At 37.9% G+C, this 20,619-nt stretch overlaps 1 protein-coding gene across 6 annotated transcripts in view; it reads right to left on the bottom strand.

The window, feature by feature from the left end:
- SLC38A9 (solute carrier family 38, member 9) overlaps positions 1-20,619 on the bottom strand; it is a 95,564-nt gene that overhangs the window by 15,404 nt on the left and 59,541 nt on the right. For all 6 annotated transcript variants that reach the window (XM_010853513.1, XM_010853512.1, XM_010853517.1 and 3 more), the window contains 2 exons: positions 17,104-17,211; positions 2,730-2,836 (listed from right to left, as the gene is read on the bottom strand). In XM_010853513.1, the coding sequence (XP_010851815.1) occupies positions 2,730-2,836; positions 17,104-17,211 (215 nt within the window). The remainder of the gene's footprint in view (positions 1-2,729; positions 2,837-17,103; positions 17,212-20,619) is intronic.

The raw sequence follows: 20,619 nt of genomic DNA, 5'->3' as shown, positions 1-20,619 counted from the left end.
TGTGAGGGTAATAGAAAAAGAAAAAAACTGCAAAAATACATTTGCCTAGGAAAAGTTATAGATAGTTATATGACCCTTATTATCAAATAATGAGTTCATTAAGGAAATGTTTTCCTAGCCTTGAACAGAGAAAATTTTCTGTCTACTGTCTTTACATAAAGGATGCTGAGCAATTTAACAAAGAATATCTCAATTACAGTTCTTATAAAACAATGAAGCAACATTAAACACATGGCTTTCTTGTATTACTATGAACCCTTGATAAAAGCTGCTTTTAATATTAAAATCTAGTACAGTGATGAGAGAAGAGAGAAAGAAAGAACTGATGTGGTTGAGTTATTTATTGTTCAGAGAGTCTAACTTGTCAATATCATACAAAGAAATCTTGGAGAAGACTTAATATGTTCACATTGCAAGACAAATTTAAAAGCACTAGAAAAAACATGAAGGATATTCTCTCCTGTTAGCAGAAAGATCCACAGTTGCAAAGGGTCAGACATGACTGAGTGACTAATACTTTCACCTTTCAATAATTGTATAGACTCCTATTAGAACTTCATCATGATTTTCGTTTATATGGTTAGAAGCTATCAAGCCGAATTCAAATTTTACTAACAAGGCCACAGGTAACTGGTTAAGTTCTGCTTTCTTTGGGTTTAGTTTGCTCTTTTTTCCCCCAGTGTCTTAAGGTAGAAGGTTAGATTACTGATTTGAGATTTTTTTTTTAATGTAGGTATTTATAGCCATAAATTTCTCTCTAAGCACAGTTTTAGTGCATCCCATATATTTTGATATGTTTTATCTTGTAGTGAACTCCGGGAGTTGGTGATGGACAGGGAGGCCTGGCGTGCTGTGATTCATGGGGTCGCAAAGAGTTGGACATGACTGAGCGACTGATCTGATCTGATCTTCATTTTCAGTAATCTCAAAGTACTTCCCTAATTTTTCTTGTAATTTTTTTCCTTGAACTCATTAGTTACTTAGGAGTATGTTGTTTAATTTCCACATATTTGTCAGTTTCTCAGATTTCTTTCTGGTATTGATTTCTAATTTCATTGTGGTCAAAGAACATACTTGGTATGATTTCAGTCCTTTCAAGTGTATTATGACTTGTTCTGTGACTCAGCATATGGTCAGTCTTGGTAAATGTTTCATGTGTTTTTGAAAAGAATGTGAATTCTGCTGTTGTTTAAGACTTTTATAAATGCCTGGTAGGCTGATAGTGTTTTTCATGCTTTTGATATCTTTACTTATTTTCCATTTGCTCCATCAATTATTAAGGGAGGGTTGATGAAATCACTAATTATTAATATAATTGTGGATTTCTCTACTTACAGTTAAGACAGTTGCTGTTTCCTTTACTTGGAAGCTCTGTTACTGGGAGCATACATGTTTAAGATAATTATGTCTTCTTGATGAACTGGTCCTTAAAGATCATCATATAATGTTCCTCTTTATCTTTGGCAATACTCCTTGTTCTGAAGTCTGCTTTGTCTGATATTAAAATAGCCTCTCCATCTCTCTTACGCTTAGTGTCTGCATGATCTCTTTATATGTAAAGTAAGTTTCTTGTAGACAGTATATAATTAGGTTTTGCTTTTAATCAGACTGACAATCTCTTTTAATTGTAGTATTTAGACCATTTTTAATGTAAGTATCAACACAACTGGGTTGAATCTATTATCTTTCTATATGTTTTCTATCCAGTAGTCATATATGGCTGTGAGAGCTGGACCACAAAAAAAGCTGAGCACCAAAGAAATGACTCTTTCGAATTGTGGTGCTGGAGAGAAGACTCATGAGAGACTCTTGGGTTGCAAGGAGATCAAACCAGTCAATCCTAAAGGAAATCAACCCTGAATATTAATTGGAAGGACTGACGTTGAAATTGAAGCTCCGATACTTTGGCTACCTGATGCTAAGAGCTGACTCATTGGGAAAGACCCTGATACTAGGAAAGATTGAAGACAACAGGAAAAGAAGGCGGCAGAGGATAAGTTGATTACATAGCATTACTAACTCAATAGACATGAATTTGAACAAACTCCAGGAGATAGCGAAGCACAGGGGAGTCTGGCATGCTGCAGTCCATGGGGTTGCAAAGAGTCAGACACAACTTAGTGACTGAACAACAACTCTCTTACACTTAATGTCTGCATGGTATATCTATATTTAAAGTAAGTTTCTTGTAGACAATATATAGCTTTTTTTTTTAGTCAGACTGACAATCTCTTTTAATTGTAGTATTTAGACCATTTTTAATGTAATTATTAATATGACTGAGTTTGAATCTATTGTCTTTCTATTTGTTTTCTATTTGTACCATATATTCTTTGTTTGCTTTTTCTTGTTTTCTTTTAGATCACTTGGGTATTTTTAAAGATCTCACCACTAATGGCTACCAGCTATACATCTTTTTTTTTTTCCTTTTTTTAGTGAGTGCTCTAGAGCAAACTATTATGGCCCATGGATGAAATATGGCCAACTGTCTGTTTTAGTAAATATAATTTTCTTGTAACACAGGCACTACCCACTTGCTTACATATTATTTATAGTTACTTTTCGTGCCACAATAGTAGAGTTGGGTAATTGCAATCCCATGGCCCATAAAGTCTAAGATATTTACCACCTGAACCCTTAAAGAAGAAGTTTGCTGACCACTGTTTTGTGGTTTACATTTAAAAATTAAGGTTTAGTAACAAAAGTCAATTCCTCAGGTAATTACTCACATTATTTTCTTGGTTCTTGTTGTTCTTCAAGAGTGTGATAATACAATTATGAATAAAGAAAGCAAGGGTAAGCACCCCAGTCAGTTGTGGAAACTGAAATCTTATCTCTAGGAGAAAAAGAGAGAAGAAAAAACATGCATTAAAACTGACAACTGGAAAATGAGTACTAGTAGCTGAATAAAATGCCTTTATAAAGTTCCTCAAGGCTAACATTATACTTGAACAAATACTTGAAAAGGGAAAGAAGAGGAATCAAGAAATCATGCCTGTGGGGATACTTTATCATTTTTGGCCAAGCTTGGCAGCATGTGGGATCGAACCCATGCCCCCTGTGTTGGAAGCACGGAGTTGAAACCAGTGAACCACCAGGAAAGTCCATGTGAGGGTACTTTCTATTAGTTGTTTCTGTTTGAGGTCATACAACTAGTATGTTGCAGAGCAAGATCAAATTCAGGGTCTGAACGAAAAATGGGCAGAAGACCTGAATATACGTTTTTCAAAAAAAGATACACAGATAGTCAAAAGGCACATGAAAAAATGATCTACACTGCTAATCATCAGAGAAATTCAAATTAAAACCAAAATGTGATACTACCTTGCATCTCATACAAAATGGCTATCATCAAAACAGAACTACCATGTTGACCCAGTAATTCCACTACTGGGTATTTATCTGAAGAAAATGAAAACACTAATTTGAAAAGATAATGTATTCCAGTGTTCATAGCAGTTACTCTGAGGTGTTCCAACAATATAGGTTAAAAAAAAAGCCCCATTGAGACAGACCTCAACAGAAAGATACTTTCTAACAAGAAAAAGAATGATCACTTCAGATCAACAGCATTATACTTACATAATTATAACAAAGCTCCAATATTTTAGAAGATGATAAAATTATCATTTGTACATGATAGGCCTACCTCAAGAAATAAGAAAAATCTCAAATAAACATTTTTATACCTAAAGAAACTAGAACAAGAACAAATAAATCCCAAAGTTAAAAGGAAGAGAAATAACAAAGATCAGCAAGAAATAAATGAAATAGGGATTAAAGAGATAATAGAAAAGATCAACAAAACTAAGAGCTGGCTTTTTTTGAAAGATAAAATAGATAAAACTTCAGCTAGATTAACCAAGAAAAAAAAGAGAGGATTCATATAAGTGAAACTACAAAGAGAAGACACCACAACTAATACAACAGAAATACAAAAGATCATGAGACTATGTGAACAATTATACACCAAAACACCAACAAATTGGACAATCTAGAAGGAATGAATAAATTCCTAAAAACATGCAAACTCCCAAGACTGAATCATGAAAAAACAGAAAATCTGAACAGACTAGAGATTGAATTAATAATTAAAACCTTCTCAACAAACAAAAGTCTAGGACTAGATAGCTTCTCTGTGAATTCTACCAATCAAGAATAGTATCCTTCTCAAGCTCTTCTAAAAAATAAAAGAGAAAAACACTTCCAAACTCATTTTACAAAGCCAGAATTAACCTGATACCAAAGCTAGACAAAGACACTACAAGAAAAGAAAATTACAGGCCAATGTCCCTGATGAACACAGATACAAAAATTCTCAATAAAATATTAGCAATCCAAGTTAAACAATTCATTAAAAGGATTACATACCATTATCAAGTGAGATTTATTCCAGGGATGCAAGTGTGGTTCAACATGTACAAATCAATCATTGTAATCAATGATACCACATTCAATCAATCAATACACCACATTAACAAATTAAAGAATGAGAATCATATGATCATTTCAATAGATGCGGAAAAAGCATTTTACAATAAGCTTAAGTCACTCAGTCATGTCTGACTCTGCGATTCCATGGACTATTGTAGCCTGCCAGGCTCCTCTGTCCATGAGATTCTCCAGGCAAGAACACTGGAGTGGGTTGCCATTTCCTTCTCCGGGGCTCCTGTAGGGGAAATTAGAATTGGATGCCACAAGTCCAGGGGAGCCTCCTGGGCATGTTCATTATCAGAATGTTCCTCTCCTTTGTAAAGCATTTCTGACTGTTAAATTGTGAACCATTCAAGGGCCATTGCCCTTCTGATCTTAACATATCTAATATGCACCCCAAAGATCTTTCCCCTGGTACACATGAAATATTTCCCATTTTTATAAGCTTTATAACACCAAAACACAAAAGATGCAGACAAATTCCAAGAAAAACGGCACAGATTCCAGCATCGATGAATATAGATGAACCGATTCCCTGATCCTATAAAACAAATGAACTAATTCCAACTAGGCTACCCACCCCCTCAAGAACTAGCTTCCAAATGAACCAGTTCCAACTGGACCAGTTCCCAAATCAGGTAAATAAATGTACCCTACAAATGAGCTAATATCAACTAGGGTGGGCCTGCCCCATGAGAACTAGTTCTCAACGAACCGGCTCAGAGTAGAGTCCAACAATACCTCCCCTTTGCAAATGGGTACCCAACCAAATTGGCTTGTCCTGTAAAGGAAAAGCCCAGATTGATGGGAAAAAATGTTTGCAGTGTGCACACTGGAGGGACTTACCCTCCAAAATCGAGCCTGAACACCAATTTATGATATTAACTCTCAAATAACTGGGTATGGAGGGAAAGTACCTCAACATAATAAAGGCCATATATAAGACAAACCCAGAACTAATATCACATTCAATGATGATAAGCTAAAAACTTTTCCTCCAAGAACAGGAATAAGACAAGGATGACTACTCTTGCCATTTTTATCCAACACAGTATTGAAAGTCTTAGAGCAAGAAAAGAAATAAAAGGCATCAAAATTGGAAAGGAAGAAATAAAACTGTCTCCATTTGTTGAGGATATAATACTATATACAGAAAACCCTAAAAATGCCACCAAAAAATTTTTAGAACCAATACACAAAATCAGAAAACTTGGGGGGTATTATTTCAACATACAAAATCTGTTGTGTTTCTATACACTAATAACAAACTATCAGAAAAAGAAATTAAGAAAACAATCCCATTTATAGTAGCATCAAAAAGAATAAAATACCTAGATATAAATTTAGCCAAGGAGTTGAAAGACCTATAAAATCTGTAAGACATGATGAAAGAAATTGAAGACACAAATAAATGGAAAGTGACTCCAAGTTCATGAATCGGAAGAATCAATATTGTTAAAATGTCTATACTACCCAAAACAATCTACACATTCAATGCAATCTTCATCAAAATTTCAATGACATTTTTCACAGAAATAGAACAAACAGTCCTGAAATGTGTATAGAAACATAAAAGACTCCAAACAGCTAAAGCAATCTTGGGAAAGAAGTATGAAGCTGGTGGCATCACACTTCCTGGTTTTAAACTTTATTACAAGATACAGTAATCAAAACAGCATGGTATTGACAAAGAACAGACACATAGATCAGTGGAGCAGAGTGCTCAGAAATAAATCCACACACATACAGCTGATTAATTTATGACAAAGAAGTCAAGAATATACAATGGGGGAAGAATAGCCTCTTCAATAAATGCTGTTGGAAAAACCGGGAGACACATGCAAAAGAATGAAACTGGGCCCCCCTATCTTAAACCATACACAAAGATCAACTCTAAATGGATTAAAAACTTGAAAGTAAGACCTGAAACCATAAAACCCTGAGAAGAAAACATGGGCAGGACGGTAAGCTCCATGATACTGATCTTGGCAGTGATATTTTTATTTCACAATAAAAGCAAAGGCAACAAAAACAAAAATAAACAAATGGAACCATATCAACCTAACAAGCTTCTGTAGAGCAAAGGAAACCATTGACAAAATGAACAGGCAACCTACAAAATGGGAGAAAGTGTTTGCAAATCATGTACTGGATAAACAGCTAATAATCAAAATATATAAATAACTCATATAACTCAATAGCAAGAAAATAAACAATCTGATTGAAAACATGGGCAGAGAACTAAATATGGACATAACCAACTATAGTCAGTCAAAAAACAGACAAAATTAATCTTTGGGGTTAAAAGTTAGAACAGTGGTTATCTCTGCAGGGCAATACCAACTGGTAGGGAGAATGAGATGGATTTCTGGGGTGCTATTAATAGTAATTTCTGATTTTGAACAGGGTGCTGGTTATCTGATTTGTTCAGTTTGTGAAAATTAATCAAGCTGTACACTCAGGAACTGTGCACTTTTATTATAAATGTATGCTATACTTTAATTAAAAAGTTCAAAAGCAAAAACAACAAAAAATGTGGGGTATATACATACTATTTAAAGTACATGTGGTTACAAAATTATGTTTTTCTGGCTGCAGATTAACACAATGCTGCTATCAAATCACCCCATAATCCTTGAAAATCAGTGTCTGAGTCTCTTTTTGAAGTCAGTTTCAAAGCATTTAACAGCTTTTCATTTTAAAAATGTAATCTTAATTGCAGTCTTAAATTGTTAAAAGTTAAACAGTATCACAAGGTTTCTAACAAAAACCAGTTTCATACCTTTCACATTTCCCATCCTGAATCCTGTTTCCCAGAAGCAACTAATTGTAACTCTTTTAACTATTTAGCATATCTTAAATTTATAATCTATTTTTAAGTAATATGCTTATATTCCTTTTTCTTTACTTTTAAATTTTAGACATGAGCCATTGATTTTCCACCAGAAGGCTTTAGGACTTTTATATCACGATCACCCTTCACTTCCCCATGTCTTATTCCCCTAATATAATCATAATTCTGATTTTATAAAATCAAAGTTTTCATTTTTATGATTATTATCTGTTATTCACAGTTAAGCTATGGAATCTATTACTATTATTACACTCTTCTTTCTTATATAAAATACTTGTGTTGACCTGTTTTATTGGAAGTCATAGGTGACTTTTTTCCTTTTCAGTTGCCTAATTTTCTAGTTAACACTAATTCTTCCCTAAAATCTCCAAAATAATGGAAAAACTCCACTCTATCTATATAACACATCAATAACCTTTTCCATTTTATTATTATTATTATTATTTTTAATGCCTCTTGGAGCCATCTGTCTACCTGCTATAATCTGGGCTGGCTGCTCCCTAGGCCTGCTGCACAGCTGTTTTCTAGGATTTCCCTTCACCATCATTCTGGGAATTTCTTGATAGTCTACTTCTTTTTGGTGAAGCACATTTTGCAGTATTTTCCTGAGAAAGAGTACATGGAAGGTAAAATTTTGTGAGACTTTCCAAAAATACCTTTATTATATACTCTAACAGTTGGATGAGAGTATGGTGGGCTTTAGGATTTTAGGTCAAAATAATTTATTCTGAGACCTTTGATGACCTTCTATTGTCTTTTTCTTTCAGAGCTGTTGTTAAAAAGTCTGATACTCTTCTGATTCCAGACCTTTTGTACAGACTTGTGCTTAGTCCCTGAAAGCTCCTCTCTTTATCCCTGGTGTTGTGAAATTTCATAATGATACGCTTTGGTGTGGGTCTTATTCACAATGTTTTGGGCCCTTATGTATAGAAACACATGTTCTTCAGTTCTGAGGAAATTTCCTCACCACGTTCTCTCTTCTCTATGGTACTATTTTCAGTTGGATACTGGACCACCTAGATTAATTCTCTATTTCCTCATCTTTTCTGTCCTATATTTTTCCTTTCTTCCTTCCAGTCATCCATCCATCCATCCATCCACATTGTCTAGTCTTTTGAGAAGGTTAGCTTTATCTTCCAAATTTTCTTTGAATTCTTAATTTCTATCCATATTTTATTTCCAATGGTATTCAAATATTGTTTCATGGATATCACTGTCTTTTGTCACTTTGAGGATGTAATTTTTTAGAATTTTGCTTTTGTTCCCTCATTATTTTCCCTTTAGGTTCCTTTTTTTATCTTTCTTGTTTTATTTTTATGTAAGAGGTTTTCCACAGATATCCAGTGATATTCAGTTATATTAACATTTAAAAGTGAAGCACTAAAAAAAAAAAAGCATACTTAGTGGACATCTAAATGGTCTGAGACAAGCAAGGTACCTGCCATTTCTTTGATAGAACCCAAATATCTGAGACTCCAGGTCTTCTTGGGCTTACTGGTTTCTCCTGAGGAGAACCCTCTATTTTCCTATGCTATCAGCATTCTGAGAGGCAAGGTGTAAGAAAAGAGAATTGGAGGGGTAGGAAGTGGGGTTTGGCCTCACCATTCAGCACATATGCTTTCACTTAACCCATTTTCAGAACTGAGTCTTATTCCTACCCTTCTGTTGAGCTTGGCAAACCGAAGTCCAGAGAGTATCTGATTTAGTTTCTTCCATCTCTTGCTAGATTGAAAAGGGAAGGGGGATGGATTATATCTAATTATTACTGATACAAACTTTCAAGGAATTCTCCCATTTTAAGCCCTTCTCCTTATCTTTGCTTTCAGAGTTCCCAAATATCTCCACATACTGAGGCTTTCAAGGATTGTGTCATTCACATTGGCCCCCTCTCTACAGGTATTTACATTTCAGCTTTCTCTGCTTTGCTGTCAATTACCAACCATGTATCAGCTTTCTAGCTTCTAAAAATCTGTTGCTGTCTCTCGTTTGCTATTGTCTCTTCTGGAGAATTTCTTTGTGCTTGTTTTTTACATTTTTTAAAATATTGTTTTAATGGGATTTGGGAAGGAGTAGATATAAACCCATTTTCTCAGTTATTTATTGAGTACTCACTATATGCTAGAAGTATCATAGGTCTTGGGGATACAATAGAGAAGCATAAAAAGAACAAAGACTATTTCTCAGAGGGTGAACATTCTAGATACCCAGATAAAAATAAATAAATAAATACAGATATTTCATAACATCTGAACTTCCCAAATTCAAGAACCAAACAGATTTAGAAACATTTTTAGGTAAGTCTCTTGTTATCTTAATGTCTGCTACTTTCTATCTGAAACTCGGGAGCCAAGTTGATTAGAATAATGAATATGCCTCAATACTCCAACCAGTCAGAATCAGGAATTTAACATTTAGATAACCAGGGATACTTGCATATAAGATTTGGTAGTGATGACAGTTCTAAAGAAAACAAAGAACAAGAAGGTGTGAGAGGTGGTACAAAGTCAGGGAAAACCTCTCTAACAATACCAATCATGTAGAAACCTGAGAAAAAGGACATTTTATGTACAGGGAATACTGAGTGCAAAGACTCTGAGCTAGGAGCGTGCTTGGCAATTTTGTAGAGCAGCAAGGAAGGCAGTGTTGTGGAGTAGACTGAATGAATGGGAAAGTAATAGGGAATGAAATCAGAGAGAAAGCCAGGAGTCACATTCAACAGGGCCTATAGACAATGACAAAGACTTGCCTCTATTCTGAATAAGATGGGAAACACTAGAGGCTTTTGAAGGTTGTGTCTTAAAAACAAACTCTGTCTGCTAGGTGTGGAACAGACTATGGAGGAGACAAAGTGGAAACAGTGAGGCTAGTTATGAGGCTACTTCAATAATCTGGCTGAGAGAGTAGGAGCTTAACATAGTTCTTTTTTGGTAGAAATGATAATAAATAATCATATTCTCAATTTATTTTGAAAGTAGAAGGTCGGTTGTGCAGATATTGGTGGAAGGGAAGTGGAAAAAAAGAACAGTTAAGTATGACTCCTAAGTGTTTGGCCTGGTCAAGTGGTAAACTGGGGCTACCATTTTCTGAGAATGAGAAGCCTGGGAGAAGAGCAGGTTAAGCAGGCTGGTGGGAGGGGGTGGATGAGGGAGAAAACAATTATTGGATTTTTGTAAATTAAGAATACAAAGTGGACATCCAAGAAGAAGCATATATGAGTATGGGTTTCAGTAGAGAGATCTGAGCTAGAGATAAAATTGGGATTGGTCATCATCTATGATGACAACATATGAAGCCAGGTGACTAGGTGACATTACTTAGGGAATAAAGGTAGAGAGAAGGGGGGTTTGTGTCTAAACCGGATGACTATCATTTAGAGGTCAGAGATAAAAAAAGGAACAGTTATGTAGAAGAGTCAAGAGAGAATAGGGTTTTAGAAGTTAAGTAAATAAAGTGTTTTAAGATGGAAGATGTGGCCAAATGTGCCCCATGCTGCTAATAGGTTGAGTAAGAAGAGGTATGGGATTTGGTCATGGGGTTTGGAAAGATGAAGTCACTGGTCATCAGGCATGGAGTGACTGGAGCAAAAGCCTAACAGAAGTGAGTCCAAGGCAAAATGGAAGAAGTGGAGACAGCACAGACAACTCTTACAAAGTTTTTCTTTAAAAAGAAATAACAGTTACAGGGAATGGGGTTATACGAGTTTTTGTTTTTAGACTCGGTAACATGTTTGTATACTAGTAGGAATAGTTCAGTAGGAAAAATCTGATAATGCATGGTTAAAAAACAAAGGATAACAGCAAAAAGTAAAGTCCTTGAGTAGGCAGGAAAGGATAGAATGAAATACATGAGCAGGTTTTTCTTGTTATTTTTCCAATTACCTGGGAAGAAGTACTGAACTGAAAAATGAATTTTTAGAAACAAGAGTACATAAAGATTCAATTAGACCCAGAAGTTTATGAGAATTCTTCATCAGGACAATAAAGATTCACAGCCTCCAAGTTCTCTGATTTTTAATCAGCTTTTACTGAGAAAGATTTATGACATATTTTCTTTATTGAAAAATTCTTCAATCACAGTAAGTCTCAGAGCCATAAATATTTATAAAAACTCCTTTCAGTCCTCATGATTCTCCTTTCATATCATTTAGAAATGAAGCAAAGTGAAATAAATGGCTTGATAACTACTTAAATATGTTTCTTTTTTCCATCTTCTAAATAACTATTAATACTCTCCCTTTCTTTCATATTTATCTCTAATGTTCTATCATTAGCGGGAACTTTTATCACTAAGTCTAAATATAAATCATTATGAATCTACTTTTAGAAAATAGACTATTTTTATTAATCAGTGGAAGAAGTAGCTTAAAGTTGCCATTTTTATCACTATCCAATTTTAAATATAATCTGTGAGAGAAGGATGCCTTTCAAGCCCCAGTGCTTCCTTTATCCTGAATTTAAATAGACTTTTTAGTCTTTGTGGGCTTCTAATAGAAATTTAAAAAATTATAAAGTTGATGCAGCCAGATGAACTAAAAATACATAACCATGGTAACATAAACAACGACTTCCAATGATCACCAACTCAGCACACTTGGAAAACTCAAGAATGTTGTAATAAATGAAACAAAGGAAGACAACTCTAATTGTAGGCTTTAGAGACAAACCTGAGAAATTGAATAAAGACTTGAAATCTACACTGCCAGAATCAACAGTTGAAGAATGGAAGGAAAGCAGTCTTCCTAAACCAACAACAGGATTTTGTACTACTTTCTTTTTATCAGTTTTTAAGATACAGGCATAATAGCCACTTGTATTTTCTAGTCTGTCTCCTCATTTAGCATTATCCATTCATTGCTTTGGACTTCCCTGGTAGCTCAGCAGAAAAAGAATCTGCCTGCAATGTAGAAGACCTGAGTTCGATTCCTGGGTTGGAAGGATTCCCTGGAGAAGGGTTAAGCTACCCACTCCAGTGTTCTTGGGCTTCCCTGGAGGCTCAGATGGTAAAGAATCCTGCCTACAATGCGGGACACCTGAGTCTGATCCTTCGGTTGAAAAGATGCCCTTCTATCATGTTCAAAATACTCTAAATTTGGGTGAAACAAAAAATTGCTATGGGGAAAAAAAAGAAGAAAAAGAACACTTAATAATCACCATCTTAATTAGCCTGAAAAACATCAACATTAAAAGAAAAAAACCATAAAGGGAACAATGATGTTAATTACCAGCATTTAGTTCAGTTCAGTTGCTCAGTCACGTTCGACTCTTTGCAACCTCATGGAATGCAGTACGCCAGGCTTCCCTGTCCATCACCAACTCTTGAAGCTTGCTCAAACTCACGTCAATTGAATAGGTGATGCCATCCAACCACCTCATCCTCTGTCATCCCTTTCTCCTCCTGCCTTCAATCTCTCCCAGCATCAAGGCCTTTTCCAATGAGTCAATTCATTACATCAGGTGGACAAAGTATTGGAGCTTCAGCTTCAGCATCAGCCCTTCCAATGAATATTCAGGTTTTGATTTCCTTTAGGATTGATTGGTTTGATCTCCTTGCAGTCCAAGGGACTCTCAAGAGTCTTCTAAAACATCACAGTTCAAAAGCAACAGTTCTTCAGCACACAGCTTTCTTTATGGTCCAATGCTCACATCCATACATGACCACTGGAAAAACCATAGCCTTGACTAAACAGTCCTTTGTTGGCAAAGTAATGTCTCTGCTTTAGGTTGGTCATGGCTTTTCTTCCAAGGAGCAAGCATCTTTTGATTTCATGGCTGTAGTCACTATCTGCAGTGATTTTGGAGCACCCAAAATAAGGTCTGTCACTGTTTCCATTGTTTCCCCATCTATTTGCCATGAAGTGATGGGACCAGATGGCATGATCTTCATTTTCTGAATGTTGAGCTTTAAGCCAACTTTTTCACTTTCCTCTTTCACCTTCATCAAGAGGCTCTTTAGTTCCTCTTTGCTTTCTGCCATAAGGGTGGTGTTATCTGCATATCTGAGGTTACTGTTATTTCTTCCGGCAATCTTGATTCCAGCTTGTGCTTCATCCAGCCCAGCATTTTGCATGATGTACTCTACATATAAGTTAAATAAGCAGAGTGACAATATACAGCCTTGATGTATTCCTTTGTATGTATGGAACTAGTCCGTTGTACCATGTCCAGTTCTAACTATTCTTTCTTGACCTGCATACAGATTGCTCAGGAGGCAGGTCAGGTGGTCTGGTATTCCCATCTCTTGAAGAATTTTCCAGTTTGTTGTGATCTACACAGTCAAAGGCTTTGGTGTAGTCAATAAAGCAGAAATAGATGCTTTTCTGTAACTCTCTTGCTTTTTCGATGATCCAGCGAATGTTGGCAATTTGATCTCTGGCTCTTCTGCCTTTTCTAAAACCAACTTGAACATCTGGAAGCGCTCAGTTCATATACTGTTGAAGCCTGGCTTGGAGAATTTTGAGCATTACTTTGCGAGCATGTGAGATGAGTGCAATTGTGCGGTAGTTTGAACATTCTTTGGCATAACCTTTCTTTGGAATTGGAAAACTGACCTTTTCCAGTCCTGTGACCATTGCTGAGTTTTCCAAATTTGCTGGCATATTGAGTGCAGCACTTTCACAGCATCATTTTTCAGCATTTGAAATAGCTCAACTGGAATTCCATCACCTCCACTAGCTTTGTTCCTAGTGATGCTTCCTAAGGCCCATTTGACTTCACATTCCAGGATGTCTGGCTCTAGGTGAGTGATCGCACCATTGTGGTTATCTGGTCATTAAGACCTTTTTTTTATATTTTTATATAGTTATTCTGTGCATTCTTGCTACCTTTTCTTAATAACTTCTGCTTCGGTTAGGTCCATACTGTTTCTGTCCTTTATTGTGCCCATCTTTCCATGAAATGTTCCCTTGGTATCTCTAATTTTCCTGAAGAGATCTCTAGTGTTCCCATTTTTTGTTTTCCTCTATTTCTTTGCATTGAATCTCTGAGGAAGGCCTTCTTATTTCTCCTTGCTATTAACTCTGCATTTAGATGGGTATGTCTTTACTTTTCCCCTTTGCCTTTAGCTTCTCTTCTTTTCTCAGCTATTTGTAAGGCCTCCTCAGCTAACCATTTTGCATTTCTTTTTCATGGGGATGGTCTTGGTCACCAAGTTCTTGATGTACTGTGTCTATCAGATCTAATTCCTTGAATTTATTTGTCACTTTCACTGTATAATCATAAAGAATTTGATTTTAGATCATGTCTGAATGAACTAGTGGATTTCTCTACTTTCTTCCATTTAACTCTGAATTTTGCAATAAGGAGTTCATGATCTGAGCCACAGTCAGCTCCTGGTCTTGTTTTTGCTGAATGTATAGAGCTTCTCCATCTTTGGCTGCAAAGAATATAATCTGATTTCGGTATTGACCATCTGGTGATGTCCATGTGCAGAGTTGTCTCTTGTGTTGTTGGAAGAGGGTGTTTGCTATGACCAGTGAGTTCTCTTGGCAAAACTCTGTTAGCCTTCGCCCTGCTTCATTTTGTACTCCAAGGCCAAACTTGCCTGTTACTCCAGGTATCTCCTGACTTCCTACTTTTGCATTTCAGTCTCCTATGATAAAGAGGACATCCTTTTTTGGTGTTAGTTCTGGAAGATCTTGTAGGTCTTCATTGAACCATTCAACTTCAGCTTCTTCAGCATTAGTGGTTGGGGCATAGACTTGGATTACTATGATATTGAATTGTTTACCTTGGAATCGAACAGAGATCATTCTGTCATTTTGAGATTTCACCCAACTACTGCACTTTGGACTCTTTTGTTGATTATGAGGGCTACTCCATTTCTTCTAAGGGATTCTTGGCCACAGTAGCAGATATAATGGTCATCTGAGTTAAATTCTCCCATTCTGGTCCATTTTAGTTCACTGATTCCTAAAATGTCAATGTTCACTCTTGCCATCTCCTGTTTGACCACTTCCAATTTACCTTGATTCATGGATCTAACATTCTGGGTTCCCATGTAATATTGTTCTTTACAGCATCAGACTTTACTTCCATCCCTAGTCACATCCACAACTGGGTGTTGTTTTTGCTTTGGCTCTGTCTCTTCATTCTTTCTGGAGTTATTTCTTCACTCTTCTCCAGTAGCATATTGGGTACCTACTGACCTGGGGAGTTCATCTTTCAGTGACATATCTTTTTGCCTTTTCATACTGTTCATGGGTTCTCAAGGCAAGAATACTGAAGTGATTTGCCATTCCCTTCTCCAGTGGACCACTTTTGTCAGAACTCTCCACCATGACCCGTCTGTCTTGGGTGGCCCTACACGGCATGGCTCATAGTTTCATTGAGTTAGACAAGGCTGTGGTCCATGTGATCAGTTTGCTTAGTTTTCTGTGACTGTGGTTTTCATTCTGTCTGCCCTCTGATGAAAAAGGATAAGATGCTTATGGAAGCTTCCTGATGGGAGAGACTGACTGTGGAGGAAACTGGTTCTTATTCTAATGGGTGGGGCCACGCTCAGGAAATCTTTAATCCAATTTTCTTTTGATGGGTGAGGCTGTGTTCCATCTCTGTTGTTTGGCCTGAGACTCCTAGACACTCAAAGGCAAGTCTGGCTCAGTCTCTTGTGGGCCCAATGCTCCTTTTTCCTGGCCCTGGTGTTCATAAGGTTTTGTTTGTGCCCTCTAAGAATCTGTTTCCCCAGTCCTGTGGAAGTTCTGTAATCAAATCCCACTGTCTCCAAAGTCAAATTGCCTGGGGGTTCTCAGTCCCTTTGCCCAATCCTCAAGTTGGGAAATCTGTTGTGGGTCCTAGAACTTTCTTAACACTGCGAGAATTTCTTTGGTATAATCATTCTGCAACAAGATGGAGGAATAGAAGAACGTGTACTCATCTCTTGCAAGAACTCCAAAATTGCAACTTGCTGCAGGAGGAGCCTGGTAGGCTACAGTCCATGGGGTCGCTAGAGTCGGACATGACTGAGCGACTTCACTTTCACTTTTCACTTTCATGCACTGGAGAAGGAAATGGCAACCCACTCCAGTGTTCTTGCCTGGAGAATCCCAGGGATGGGAAGCCTGGTGGGCTGCTGTCTATGGGTCGCACAGAGTTGGACACGACTGAAGCGACTTAGCAGCAGCAGCAGCAGCAGCAGCAGCTGAACAACTATTAACAGGAGAATGTTGGATCCCACCAAAAAAAGATATCCCCATGTCCAAGGGCAAAGGAAAAGCCCCAACAAAATGGCAGGAGGGGCGAAATCGCATTTAGAATTAAACCCCCTACCCACCAGAGATGCTTCCAACTGTATGCGCACCAGGACCCAGAGGTCCCACAGAGACTGAGCCAGACCTGCCTTTGAGTGTTTGAGTGTATCCTGTGGAGGCACGAGTCAGCAGTGGCCTGCCACAGGGACAGGGGCTCTGGCTGCAGCAGACCTGGGTCACGTGGCATTACCCACCATAGAACCACCAAGCAGATGACCTACAATTACTAGTATTTCCAGATATATGTATTACTGACTATGTTCTAAGTCTCTAAAATTCTAGGGTTATGCCTTCTCAGAGACGTCTAGAGAATGAGTTCTTGATTTTTCAATTGCGTTGTGACTTTTAACTCCCAAGTAGAAATGACAAAGGGTCCTGGTTATCCCCAACTGCAAGAAAACCAAAGTAATTTCAACTGTATTTCTGGTTTTAGCTTAACAGCATTAATAAAAAGTGCTCATCATCATAAAAACTTCGATTATTTGTTTTATAGTAACAAAAGCTAACAATAGTTAACCAAAGATCACATTATTGTAATTCATTAATTCTTTACTTGGCTGAAATAGCTCACCTGGGACAAAAAATTCTGTTGGCATAAACCAATGAAACTCCAAATGAAATCCCAAGCGAATAGCCTTCCAAGTGACGAGAAAAATCAAGTAGAGAACGGATACTGTGCCTGCAAGGAAAAATTCAGAAACCATTAATCATCTTTGTTTTACAGACTATTTCAAAATCAAATTTTGTTTCTACACTTTCAGCAAAGTTTGGAAAATTAGCATTAGTATTTATGCCCAGGTGAGATCTAAAGAACAGAAACAAACCACAGAAGATATCAGAAAACAAAGCACAAAACTATGTAGTAGGCCTAAGAAGTTATGAGCCAAATTTAGGTTCTGATACATGTAGAGAGTTTATTATAAGGTTATTATTAAGGTTATTTAGGAAAAAAACAAAACACAAAACTGACTTTTTTCTAATTTGTCTGTGCGGCATGTGGGATCTTCGTTCCCCAACCAGGGATAGAACCTGCACTCCCTGAATTTGGAAGCACGAAGTCTTAACCACTGGACCCCTGGGAAGTCCCTGACTCTTATTCTCTGTATTAAAAGTTAGAGACAGCCAACAAGTTGGGAAAATCTGTCAAAATATTTAGTGTAAGATGGTAGAAAGTAAAGAAAGAAAAGTAGTAAATGTGGATCATAAACTTATTTGAGAAAGGCAGTAAGTCAAATAGTCCATGAATAATCTGATCTAGAATCTAGATGAAGTTTTGGTTGCATAGTACTACTTGCTCCATGGAAAGATTTCAGATTCCATTCACTATGTGTACAGTGAACACCTACTTTATGCAGGGTAAAGTGGGCATTCAGAATTTCAGGAATTTTTAGTAGGCTGGAAGTTAGAGGATTTAAGGAATTAAGTCCAGTCACTACTGAGCAGAGTCAAGAGATCCAGGATGGTTTTTAGAGGAATTAGATTCTGATTTCTCTAAAGAAGCTATATATAGTTTTAAAAGAGAAAGTTTTGCCATAAGGAGGTAGAGAATAATTTAACCTGGTTAGAAGCCTAGTGATTGTTTTGCCCAATTGAGCAAGTTATTTTGTAAGTTCACAAGCTAACTTTTAAAGATCTGTTCCACAGGAAAGTTGGCCAGCAAATCAGGAAACCACAAATGAGCTCTATAAGCTCTACTGTGGGTTTGGAGGTTAGCTGATTCAGAAAGGATGCATACAAGAGCCTGAAGCTTGCTGCTGCTGCTAAGTCACTTCAGTCGTGTCTGACTCTGTGTGACCCCATAGACGGCAGCCCACCAGGCTCCCCCGTCCCTGGGATTCTCCAGGCAAGAATACTGGAGTGGGTTGCCATTTCCTTCTCCAATGCATGAAAGTGAAAAGTGAAAGTGAAGTAGCTGAAGTCGTGTCTGACTCCTAGCGACCCCATGGACTGCAGCCTACCAGGCTCCTTCATCTATGGGATTTTCCAGGCAAGAGTACTGGAGTGGGTTGCCACTGCCTTCTCCAAAGCCTGAAGCTTATATAACCACAACTCTTCATTTTCTGTGTGTGTCTGTTGTAGTCTCATGGTGAATTTTATTATGAAGCTAAGGTATAGAGAAATATCCTTACTTCCTTCTTTGGTCTTTTGAAAACCCCAAAAGCCATCTCTTTGATGTAATCTAATTTTTTCATTCTCTAGTCTGCCTACCAAGAGACCATATGTACAGGGAGAAGGTGAAATCTTATTATCTATTTAGGTTATCAGTTCTTTGTGAATGATACTCTTGTCTTTAGTTAACCAGATCTGAGCTTTCATCGGGGTTCCTTTTATGAAATTTCTTCAGTGATTTCAGAAATTTCTGAAAAACAGGCCTCACAAAAAGAAGTCTGATCCTTTAAAGAGGCAATAGTGTTGAAAAAAAAGAGCGAGCACTGAGGAACAGAGAAAAACCAGAATAAGCCTAAGGTACTTCAGCTAGAGGACAATATTCCAGGTTCAAAGTCAAGTGATGGGGGCTGTCCTAAGATGGTGGATGAATAGGACAGGGAGACTACTTTCTCCTCTACAAATTCATCAAAAGAACATTTGAACACTGAGTAAATTCCACAAAAATGCTGAATGCTGGCAGGAGACATCAGGCACCCAGAAAAGCAGCCCATTGTCTTCGAAAGGAAGTAGGAAAAAATATAAAAGATAAAAAGAGAGACAAAAGAGGTAGGGACGGAGCTCCGTCCCGGGAAGGGAATCTTAAAAAAGAGAGAAGTTTCCAAACACCAGGAAACACTCTCACTGCAGAGTCTGTGGCAAGCCTTGGAACCACAGAAGGCAACATAACTGGTAGGAAAAATAAATAATTAAAACCCACAGATTACGTGCCCAATGGTAACTCCCCCAGCAGAGAAGCAGCGCAGACGCCTGCATCCGCCACTAGTATGCGGGGACTGGGCAGGGAGGTGCAGGCTGCATTGCTTAAAGTAAGGACCGGGCCTGAATGCCCCGAGGGCAATCTGAGGGAACTAACTTGGGATAGCAAACCAGACTGTGGGATAGCTACCACACGGAAAAACCCTAAGACGCTGTCAGGCCCGCTCACAAAACAAAGGACTGACTAGAGCTAAGCAAAAAGCCCTAATCTAAGACACGGTCAGGGCCGCTCACAGAACAAAGGACTGAGCAGAGCTAGCCTGCTGCAGGCCGGCCCATCCCCCTCCGGTGACAGGCAGGCGAGGGCAGCCAGAGCCAAAAGGGGGCAATCACAGCCCCAGACAGGCATTATCTACCAAACTCCAAGCAGGCTTTGTTGCTAACCAAGACTTCTTGGGATTCTGGACGGTCAACATCCACCTGAGAAGGTGCGCTGGTTGTACACCCAGAAAACCAAGCAGCAGGGATAGGGGAGGCAATAAGTCACAGCGACTGCACTCACCAAACACCTGGTCACCTGAGCTGCTGGGACCTGGGAAGGGCACAAAATGCAGGCCCAACTGAGTCTGTGCCTTTGAGGAGTACCCGAGTACCTGAACCTGAGCAGCTTAGATCTCAGACGTGCATACAATCCAGGGCCGGCCTCAGACAGTTCCCGGCAGAGCAACCTAGAGCCTAAGCAGTGTAGACAGGAAAAGCACACATGCAGTGAGTGGGGGCAAACCCAGTGTGGCTGAGACACTGTGAGCACACACCAGTGTTATTTGTTTGCAGCATCCCTCCCTCCCTACAGCGCGACTGAACAAGTGAGCCTAAAAAAGTATCCACCACCGCCCCCTTGCTTCAGGGCGGAAATTAGACACTGAAGAGACCAGCAAACAGAAGAAGCTAAAAGTCACAGGTGCAATAGATTAAAGCCCTGTAGTTAGCACCAACTACATAGGAAGGGACCTACAGATCTTGAGAAATATAAGCTGGATCAAGGAACTATCTGAAAATGAATTGACCCCACACTGCCCACAACAACACCAGAGAAAGTCCTAGATATATTTTTACTATCATTCTTTAATTTTTTTTTATTTTTAAGTCCTCTATTACTCCTTTAATTTTCATTTTTATAACCTACTATTACTTTGCAAAAAAAAGAGACCCTATTTTTTAA

This window comes from Bison bison, unplaced genomic scaffold (genome assembly GCF_000754665.1).
Source record: "Bison bison bison isolate TAMUID 2011002044 unplaced genomic scaffold, Bison_UMD1.0 scf7180017864328, whole genome shotgun sequence".
Classification (NCBI taxonomy): domain Eukaryota; kingdom Metazoa; phylum Chordata; class Mammalia; order Artiodactyla; family Bovidae; genus Bison; species Bison bison.
Note: the sequence above shows the minus strand (reverse complement) of the source record. Positions and strands in the feature narration are given on the sequence as shown.